This window comes from Triturus cristatus, chromosome 7, assembly GCF_964204655.1.
Source record: "Triturus cristatus chromosome 7, aTriCri1.1, whole genome shotgun sequence".
Lineage (NCBI taxonomy): Eukaryota > Metazoa > Chordata > Amphibia > Caudata > Salamandridae > Triturus > Triturus cristatus.
In genome coordinates this window covers 1139887135-1139898254 of record NC_140590.1, presented here as the reverse complement: position 1 = coordinate 1139898254, position 11120 = coordinate 1139887135, and the positions used below count along the sequence as shown (strand labels likewise).

General features: G+C 44.5%; 1 protein-coding gene across 4 annotated transcripts in view; it reads right to left on the bottom strand.

Annotated features, from left to right (window-relative positions):
- Positions 1-5099: 5099 nt before the first annotated feature.
- Positions 5100-11120, bottom strand: part of FGFR4 (fibroblast growth factor receptor 4) — a 46220-nt gene continuing 40199 nt past the window's right edge. For all 4 annotated transcript variants that reach the window (XM_085618313.1, XM_085618310.1, XM_085618311.1 and 1 more), the window contains exons 14-18: positions 10704-10826; positions 10195-10265; positions 7859-7996; positions 7378-7483; positions 5100-6173 (exon numbers count right to left, since the gene is read on the bottom strand). In XM_085618313.1, coding sequence (XP_085474439.1) covers positions 6021-6173; positions 7378-7483; positions 7859-7996; positions 10195-10265; positions 10704-10826 — 591 coding nt within the window. In that variant the 3' untranslated portion in view covers positions 5100-6020. The remainder of the gene's footprint in view (positions 6174-7377; positions 7484-7858; positions 7997-10194; positions 10266-10703; positions 10827-11120) is intronic.

Genomic DNA, 11120 nt, shown 5'->3' with positions numbered 1-11120 from the left:
AATACTACGGTTTATATCGTTCAAGAAGCAGAACTAATCACCATGTGAGGGTTTGTAGGCTTGAGCACATGTACAGCTATCACTCACTTCCAAGTTCATTCCATGCATAAGTGAGATACAAGGTTGCAGCAGCTTGATAAGACAAAAGTGCTTGTCATCATGCACCACAGTAAAACCCCTCTGCACTCAGGCCATATTTGCAACCCGCACCCTTCCAGCCAAGCGTAAGCATTTTATCTCTCCTCTTTACTCTGCTAAATGGTTGTGCAACTTTCAATGACACAGCAAGAGAACCAAACAGGTAATATTGCACACCAAAAACTTTCAATTTAAGTGTCACTACAAACCACACACTTCCAACCAAGCACAATATAAGGATAGTACCCTGAAAGTAGTTTGGCACCTCATCAGGGGTATGAAGCGCAATATAAATCCAACTAAAATACACTACAGTACAACCTCTGAACAAGGCCTCCCAATTTTCCCATTCTTTTAACCAGACCACAGTTCTTGATTCTAAACCCAGTGATTTTACAGGAGGGCTAGATTTATAATCCATGGAATGACAAAATGCATTGGCCAGATGTTCTAGATCCCCTAGTGGTAAAATGACAGCATCAAATCTCCTAAACCTAATAGTGACTTGCCTCCTCAACAATAGTGGCAGGCCTCTTTAACAAGCCAGTGCCTCAACCACTGGAAATATATCACGACTCTCCTTGTAACATAAAACCCCTGAGCCAAATCACAGGACTGCCATCTTGGAGACTTAAACTAGGAAATGGCTTCCTAATGCTACAACCAGACCTCATTAACCATATAACTTTTCCCTAGAGCAGACCTCCAAAACCTACTAGGGACTTAAATCCCATATCATGTTTCCCAAGCCAGCCATTGACTTACCACCTGGACCATACAGCCCAACTCTCCCAGTAACGTAACCCCTGTAATTAGTCCTAGAACTTCAAACCCGAGTAAATGGATTCCTAAAGTTTCCACCAGGCCTCTCAAATGTAGCCAGAGCAGACCTCAGAAGCCTCCCAGCATGTAGTCTATGGGCCACACCAGCTAAACCTAAGTGACTTAACAGTTATGAATGCCTAAAAATCCTTGCAGTGACTGAACGCCTAGACTAGACCTCTTGACCAAATACCAGTGACTGTTCCCCAAGAGCAAGCCTACTAAACTTCCCACTAATTTGTCCCAATATCAGACCTTATGGTATTGGTGAGCTAGGGAGTGACTAATTCTTCTCAAGCCCTACCTATGGCCCACCAATGTCATAACCCTTGGGCCAGACCTACAAAAACTCCTAATAGCTCAATCCTTGGAGCAGGTCCCCTATACCAATCAGTGACTTAACCCATAGAGTAGGCCCTTCAGTGATTGCAGTGACATAACCACTGAATAAAAGAACAAAGCATCCATCCAAGTGTCTTAAATTTTAAACTGTGCCTTGGGTCTTCCATTCATGATGATGATGACCGTGAGTTTCATAATTAGAGCTGTCACCTAGTATGGTAATGCGGTGCGGAGAGGATTAGTTGGGCGAAAGAGCAGTGGTGGCAAGCTATGTGGGAAGTAGAGAAAAGGAAGGTCTCGCAGAAGAAGAAATAATCATTGATTAGCGCCAAAAAGAGAGGGGCAGTGAGTCCTGTTTCTTAGAAGTGACGAAGGAAAATGAACGCCTCCAGTAAGGATGTAGTGGATTCTGCCATGCCGGAAGATTCTGAAGATTGATGACTAAGGGTCAAAATGTTTACTTTGTCTGTGTTGATCTTTAAAAATTTTGAGTCATCTGTGAGAATACTGCGATGAATTCTTGAGTTCGGTGCAGCTGTAGGGAGAACTATCATGCATTTGCAAGAGAATCTGGGTGTCGTCTGCATAAGTCATGAAGGTAAATCCAAACAAGCGAACAAGGTAAGCGATAGGGACAACTTAGACAAGGAACAGGGTAGGGCTAAAAGAGGAACCCGGTGAAGCCTCAGGTGTGATGTTGGAGAAAGCTGATGAAAAAGGAGACAGCTAAGTGGCTTGTGAGCTGATTTTTATGTAGTCTAAAATCCAGTTGAAGGCACTTTTCCTGATTTCAGTAAGACCGGGTGAAATTCCCTACTTAATGCTGCTCACAAATTGAGCAAGACCAGGACAGCCAGCAGGCAGAGATCGGCAGGAATAAGTACAAGTGTGGATTCCATACTATGGAGTGGCCGGAATCCTGATTGATAAGGGCCTAGGATTTGTTGGGACTTGAGGAATGAGGAAAATTGAGAACTGATTTCCTTCTTGAATTTCTTGGTGGCAAAAGAGGGTAAAGGAGTTGGGCAGAAATGACTGAGGAACTTTGGATCTATAGAAGCTTTTTTTGCTTTTTTTAAAATAATAATAATAATAATGTGACACCAAGGGTGTGTTTCCACCAACTGGGAACCGAGCTGTTGGTTTTGGAGAGAATTAATACAGTGATTCAGAACAGGGCCAAGGGTCAAAGGAGTGAAAGATTTAAGCAGGAGGGGTGAGGATAGCAGACAGATTTTATTGCCATAGGGAGTTGGGTGATCTATTTTTAAGGAATTGGAGTGAATCGCTGTAAATAGGAAGTAGGAAGATGTTGAGAAGGGGGAGTGAACTCCTGCAGCTCCTTCTTCAACACTTTTTAAAGAATTAAAAGAACCTGGACAAGACCAAATGGCACCCACCATAGTGAATCAACCATAGAGCCAGTCATCTTAAACTGTTTTGTGACACAACCCTTAGACCACACTTCCTAAATGATTCACTAACATAACTTCTACACTAGGAGTCCTGACACCTATCCTCATCTCTGAAATCCAGGAACAGACTCCCTTAATCTCCCAGTGGCCTGACCGATGAGCAAACCTTTTACACTGCCCAATGACTTATCGTTTTGACCAGGTTTTCTAAATTTTCCATAGTCTTAACTCTATGACCAGACCTCCTAACTCCCATCCCACTGACTTTTGCCAGAGCCCAACTCCACAACCTCACAGTTATTAATTTCACAGGCCAGATCTTCAAAGCTTCCTAGTGCCGTAACCCCCTAGAGCCGATGTCTTGAACCTTCTCGTGATTTAACCGTAGGTTAAGACTGACAATGACTGAATATCACACAGCCTTACTAGTGCCATAGCTTCTGGATTAAGCGTCTAAGTCCTCTTTGTGATATAAACCTGGGACCAAGCACCCTGAATACAATCTCAGTGACTTCACCATCAGAAGAGACCTCATCAACCTCAAGCGACATGATCAGAATTTCTAATCAGTGATGTTAATGAGCCACCGCTAAGCTAGTCCTTGCACCTGGCCTCTTACCGGTAGTGTCACCCGAGCTCTGAACTAGAATTCTTTACTCCCTTGCAAGTGACTTAACACCAGCACCAGGCTTTCTAAACTTTGTGGTGACTTGATACTAATTTACATATTTGAATGATTTGTAGTGCGATATGTCTCTCTTTTTGGTAACTTTAAGTGTGACATGTGTGTCTTTTTGGTAACTTTAGAGTGCTTATGTCTTGAAAACAAATTCACCTTTATCCCTCACCTTAGCCACCTAGACCCTCAAATAACTTAACTCTTGGACCAGGAATTCTGAACCTTGGTGGCTTAACACAAGGACCGGAAAGCTCACAGTGCCTTAACGCTTGAACCATACCATCCAAATCCCCCAAATGATATAAGGATTGTTGGCAACAGGTCTCCAGTGACTTACACTCTGGGCAATACCTATTTAATATACCATTGACTTAACCACTGAATGAGACTGCCTAAGCCTTCCAGTAAGAATTCCTCCAGTACTTGCTTGGCCTGAAACTAACACAATTCTTCTACATTGATACTGGTATCAATGTTACTGACAGAAAATCTCATACTCTAAATGCTAGTTTGTCTCTGGGTACAGATGGCGAAAATGTGTTATTTAGACTTCTGTGAAAATTCTCTAAATAATATTAGTCTTCCTTTCAGTTTTATGACAGACATTTCGACCACCAAAATCATAGCAGAAGCGAGCGTTTAACATCGTTAAGATGCAATTTCTTCCTTTTTTCACTATTTCCCGTAGATTAAAAAAACAGATCTGTTTTTTTTCCTGATCAGTCGAACCATCAGTGAGACCAGATTTATTTTGGTGGTTGGAAAACCCAGAATAAATCCTGAAACCACTTCAGAACATTGTGGCCCACAGGCTTTTTAGACCCTGTGGGCCCGATTCACAGAACTAACTTAAGACAGAATCCTAAACTTACTAATTTTGGTATTCACAGAAGTTAGGATTTTGTCTTAAGACAAACTTAAGACAGACTTAAGACAGACTTAAGACAGACTTAAGACAGTCTTAAGGCAAACTTAAGACAGACTTAAGACAGACTTAAGACAGACTTACGACAGACTTAAGTTAGGATTTTGTCTTAAGTTTGTCTTAAGTCTGTCTTAAGTCTGACTTAAGTTTGTCTTAAGTCTGTCTTAAGTCAGTCTTAAGTTTGTCTTAAGTCTGTCTTAAATTTGTCTTAAGACAAACTTAAGACAAAATCCTAACTTCTGTGAATACCAAAACTAGTAAGTTTAGGATTTTGTCTTAAGTTAGTTCTGTGAATCGCCCCCTGTGTATCTATGCACTGGATTTCAGAAAAAGGAAACCAAGCTCAGGGGCAACAGAGCACTGGGCGAGAAACTGGGACCTTTCTGGGGATTTATAAACTACGTACTGTTTCCCCACTTTTACAGTTTCTTTTTTTTTCTTCTTTTTTGTGGTATTTTCTGCCTCTTAGTGTATGTTGCATTATCTGTTCTGTCAACTCATGTCTTAAAAAAACAAAAAGGCAAGGAAAAAAAAAATTCGAACCCATTTGCTCTAAATTCTGGTAAAACTCTGAGAAAGGCTGCATGAACCATCAAGAGGAAGGTGTTTTGTAATGATTTTCTCATCAGACAGTGAAGTTTTGGAACCGTTTCTACTTATATGATGTTGCACCATGTTGGTAAATTGTTTAAAAAAAGATAAACTGCTGACCTGACCGCCTCCCCCAAAATACGCATGTGCTGTTTTCTAAGAAAGAAGACAATCTTCAATGCAAATGTAAATATAGAGATATAAATATATTGTGTATAAAAATATTCAACATTCAGCAATTCCTTCATTATGCCATCTGTGTCAGGCACACAGACTGGTGTGGTGTTCCCCTAAACCGTGGTGCGGTAAAAGGAAACTCCTCAAAGTCTGACATTTGCAAAAATCAAAAAAAAAAAAAGGAATAATTTATAAAGCACATTTCATCTGCATTTTAAAGGCTACAAACATAAATATTTATATGTATACATTTGTACAAGATGCAAAACATTCTACCACTGGGTGACCTTGCTAAGGGTCCGTTGGCATGGAGGTTAATTCCTTCATACGTGGTTCTGAGGGAGAGGCAGTTCGGTCACTGACCGTCCCATTAACAGATGTCACTAAGGCAGAGCAAGGTCTGCGCACAGACAATCTGTTGATCAATGGCACTTCGGAAGTTCTATCAATGGTAATCTGTTTTTCTGTGGCACTTTATGGAAAAGGGTTTGAAGCAAATTAAACATGGCACTGGCCAGGGTAAAGGCAAAGCATCTGCGATCCCACATTCGTGGCACAAAAGAGAAAAAAAAGGTATGGCACTGAAGATGTCTTTGTCTATGACACTGTATGAGCCACCCTCACCAAAGCTTGGCATGCCTTGGCACCAAAGGGTCAGAAAAGTCAGTGAAGTTTTGAGTCTTTCAAAGGATCTTTGCTGGGTCGCCATTGTGGGTGGAGCTTGCACTTAGTTCTGGCCTAGTGAAGTTCTGGCCAAGCGATTCCTGTCCACGCTGGTCTGGTGCAAGCTGCTGATACTGTTCTTCATCGAGGTGGAGGGGGAAGAGGCCAGGTGAGAGGTTACCTACTTTCAGAAGGTCAATTTCCCTACCCAAGCTTCTCCCTTTATATCCATCAGCCATTTTTTCTTCAGGTGCCTCCAGCCTTCGCTTCAGGTACCCACCCCTGAGGTGGTTGTGTGATGGGTGAAGAGACTTGGCACTGCAGGCTCGTGCGTGAAGACAGAGTCGTCGGAGGAACAGGTGCTGGTGGTGTCTTCGCAGGCTGGCGAGTACTGCTCAAAGGGCATGGATAGGTCTAGATACTGTGGGCAGAGACAACAGGGAGTGAGATGAGTACTGGTCCAACCAAGAAAAAGCTGAACAGAGCAAATCAAGGCAAGACTCACAGGTAGCCTCACACAGACATTCCCCAGACAGAAACATCCTAGAAAGATAGAGAAATACTCCCTGGCAGCCTCTTCTACAGCTTTCGATGTGGTCTCTCTGAAGACAAGGGAGTTTCCCTCATGCTCTTTAATTTCCCTAGCACACAAATGCAGTGAGGCAGCTGTGTATTGAGTGTTGTGAAGAAGTGGGATTATGAGCTGCAGGGCCCGTGGCGTGCATATGTAAAGTAAAGCTGGGCCCTCTAGTCTAGGAAACACGATTGCGCACTTACCAGTACCCATGATAATCGTCTACCCCCTCATTCTCTCCTTTTGTGACACAAAGGTGCTAGGGTGCGATTATGGGGCTGAAGAACCTTTCCCCCAAGACCAGAGATTTAGGTTACACAAGACCAGTATCATCTTTGTCTCTGATAAAGCACCAAGGAAAGACCTTTGTTGATCTTTTGACCAGTTCAAGCATGGTAAGGTGGGACCAACTACCAAGGAGTGGAGGTGTTCGGGGTCCTGACTGACAGGTGGCTGCCAAGATTCACATCCATAGTAAAGGAACCCGTAGCGCTCTGATTGACTGGAGGCGCTTCCCAGATCCTTTCCAGGAAACAAGTTTAGTAACTGACTAATTAAGCCCAGTGTGAATAACAACTGGGTCAGTGAAAAAGTAAACACCCCTCAACCAGAAAGAATGAGAGAGATGCTCGGGGAAAACAGTTTCTTTTCAGGGTAGCAATTTTTAAGTAACTTCCACACGGATACCAGATAGTGGACAATTTACGTGGAATCTACAAGCAGTGTGTGAATTGGATGAATTTTTTTTCGGGGAAAATTTAGGGGCAATTTTGCAAAATTATGTGTATAGCATGGAAGTATGGCTTACCAGCAACATGTGTGAATATTTTATGCAAGGACGTCTTCTGCATAAAGAATTCACATGAGACACCAGCACAGTCTAAAAGATGTCCATATAGGTTAATTAGACACCTAAAAATAAACCTCGCCACCCTGGCCACCCAACATTGAAGGCTGTGCCATCGAACACAGAGCTACCTGGAGACAGTGACAGACACAGGAAAGAAGTAAGAGAGGTTTAACAAAGCCATCCGCTTATTTAAATACTCACCTCTTCAGCAACAGTCACAAGGATCCTGTCTAGTGTCTCCACTAGTTGTTTGAAGGTGGGTCTTTGTGAGGGAGCCGCGTGCCAGCATTCCCTCATGAGCATGTACCTGCAAATATAAGAACTGCTGTCAGAATTCATCTATGAATGTGACATGTCTACAGCTCACGACAGAGCACCCCTCGGAACCCCCCACCCTCCGATTACCTCACGATCATTTATGAGGACCATACCTTAACTTAACTGGGCCTATTTGCAGGCAATGGTTGCAAGGCACACACCATCCTGAGTTCACCTGGTGTGCCATACTTACAGCTTATCTTTTAATGCACAGGCTCTGCAAACTACCTTATGGAATTTGAGGTATAGTCCATTTAATCCTTCTGCCACACCTGTCCACCCCGACCAGGAGCCTGGTATGTAGGCCAACTGGCTTCCCTTCCCTCCCTTCCTAGTTTATCATCCTATACAGTGGGGTACTCACAGTTCATGCGTGCAGTTGGAGGGCTTGTCCATTCGGTGTCCCTCTCGCAGAAGCTTGAAGAGTTCCTCTACGGGGATACCAGGGTATGGGGACCCCCCGAGGGTAAATATTTCCCAAGTCAAGACTCCAAAAGACCACCTGAAAAACAGATACAAGGAATGGTTACTACTGCAGAGCTTAGTGGCATAAGTGGCAAAGCCCAGAGGCACAGAACGCAAATGTCAGGCACCGGGATAGACGCGTAAGAAAGAGAAGGCACAACTCTAAGCAAGGTAGCCCCCCCCCCCCCTATGTGCTAGTTCTCTGGTGATGAGAGCAAGCAGCAGGCTTTACTTTTCTGTGGCCTTAAGGGAAATAGAAAGCAGAGAGCTAATTACAATACAAATCTCTACAAAATAAACAGGAGCACAGGTCACTTGGTTACTAAGTATACGGTTAAAGAGAAGCCAAGAAGGATGCGCTGATAAATTAAATCTCATGATGATCTTGTCTTAAAAAGGGAGGAGAGTGTGCAGAGAAAACATTCATAGTGAAGCAATGATTAACTTGCATGCCCATTTCTTGAGCTAATGTTCAATTGAGCTAACCAGCCATGTCCCTCTTTTCTTCCAGCAATTGTTATCTGGCCCTTTCTCCCAAACATTTACTTACTGTGAAAACATACCCCCAAATACGCACCTGGGAGCCAATCTTACATACAGAGTGCCCTGAGGTGTAACAAACGTGTGCACCCATTTTCTGCACCCCTGGGGCACTGTAATATCACAGAAACGTTTGAGGCCCTTCTGTAATATCAATTCAACTGGCACACATATGCTGCCCGCCCTATGTTAAGGGGGTGTTCCCTCATTGGCATGGGGCATGGCCCGTATCTCATGAGGGAAACATTTTGCCTTGCCGTAAAATGTATATGAGTGCAGAGGCAAAAGAAAGTCAGGAGGGGTACTGACTGTGCACCACAGGGGTAGTGCAGTCAGTGCACCAGCTTAAATAGCGTGAAAGGGATACCATAGACTCCCCTTAACACCTCCTGCGGGCCGGTGCGGTCCTCATTTCACACGCCTGCAGGCAGATCGCTGTTCCCCATGGAAGTGCAGGCCAGGTCCCGCCTGCACTGCGTAAGGCGGTCTGTCTTTCACTAATGTGTTGCCCCCCCAGGATAGTACGAGTTGGCGACTATCCTGGGGTCAGTGAATACGGGGTAATAGAGTGCTCTGTCCCCTTTTTTGTGCCTGGCAGACCTAGGTAAAGGTGCACAGTGGCGCAAATAAGGGCAATGCAACCCTACTATAAAATGTCCCCAGGTACATTAGTTCACCAGCAGTGCAAGTCTGCCATACACACACAAAGGACAGGTATTTCATGGACTGCGGCAGTGGGAAATTCTCTCTTAGCAATGGCACTCTTCTGATTGCACAGACAGAGAATCAACTCACAAAAAAAGAATGTGTCATAAGGTAACTTAACATCCGACCTCTAGTCCCCAAGCATTCAGGGGTTAAACTTGATTTCTGGAGGTGCAGTTCCAGATGGCTCCATGCCATTAGGTAGGTATGCAATACTCCACGCCCAAGATTTTCTTTTTAGAAATCTTAGTTTTAAGTTGCGTTCGTTTATTTGACTCAAACCAGGGTTTGACTCAAATAAACTATCAAAGCCTATTATTAAATGCTTCCTGACTTGAAACTCACTCAGCTGGTGCCTCAGGGCACGAAGAACCCTAGCAGCAATGAGATTTCGTTTTTTATATAGCGCGTAAGAACCTAACATGCTGTACAAAGCACTGTATAGAGCAACTTTTACTATCACTCAATTTAGGATACTACGGGGCATATTATCAAGCACGGCATTAAAATTATCGCCGCTTTAGCGGCAGAAAACTGCCGCTAAAGCGGCGATATTGGGCTTGATAATATGCCCTGGAGAATTCCAATAGAAGCCCATGTTGACACCAGAACATGGGCTTCTATTGGAATTCACAAGGGCATATTATCAAGCCCATTATCGCCGCTTTAGCGGTAGTTTTCTGCCGCTAAAGCGGCGATAATTTTAACGTTTCTTGATAATTTGCCCCTACATTCGTCTACTTTGGAAGTGTGGCAGGATGAGTGTAGTGTTTGGGGCCCTATGCTATGTGTCTTTCAGACTTGTGACCTGCAGCTCACAGGTGTTAGCGGCAAGCATTCAACTCACTGAACCATTCTGGACATATAATACTGATGCTGGTGGGTGCGCTGTAAATGTAATTTGTTAGTCAGTCAGGCCATGAATTAGTTTATTTTACTTCCCGATTCCTGCTCTTTCCCATCCTGCCGCCCCAATGTCCTTTTACTTACACATCGCTCTGGTGAGTGTACACTCGGTCAAACAAGGCCTCGGGTGCCATCCACTTCACTGGCAGGCGGCCCTGTGGGGACAAATAGACAAAGAGTCACGACCCTAATCCACCGCAAAGTGACTCCTCCCTATACCAAAAATGCCCCCCTCTTCCTTCTAGTCACTGTCACCTCCCAAGAGTGGCAGAGAAGGGGTGTGGGAGTGAAAGTGATACAGGTTGCTGGGATTTAAATGGACCAAGAGGCTGTAGGGGCTGGGACAGAGGGAAGAGAGCTGAGAGTTCGATGTATAGGAGCCTATGGGGTGTGAGGAGACATGCATGGCGCCAACAAAAAAAATCCCCTCAGGGTGGGTCCTTGTGAAACATAGTGCTAGTTTTTTTTACATGTACATGCAAATGTTATATAGAAGGGCTGGTATGGAGACTACAGTATAGGGGTTGTAGACCATGGTGGAGGGGGGCGGGAGGGGAGGCAGATGTGGACAGTTCCCAGCATGCATCACTCACGTTGCTCGTCTTCTTGTAGTAATCGAGGTCATGCACTCCTCTAGCCAGTCCGAAGTCGGCGATCTTCATGACGTTCTCGCCAGTCACCAGCACGTTGCGCGCTGCCAGGTCCCTGTGGATGCACTGCAGAGGGAAGAGAAGTCCCTTTAAAGGCCATTCAGAAAGCATCTAATCTCCCAGCGCTCATCTTGGTCGCTTTGGGTACCCCCCCCCACGCACTGTACTCCTAGCGCCTAATCGAAGCATCCCCTTTTCCAGCATCTGTGCACACCTGGAGCAGCCTCCATGGCTGCTGTGCTGCCCTCTCATCTTACCGCCTCTGCACAAAGACTTTACTTTGAACTCTGACCTTTTCCCACGGGTCCCATCCCAGTGTTCACGGTGCTCACATCCACCCCAGGGCCCCCACTTCCCACC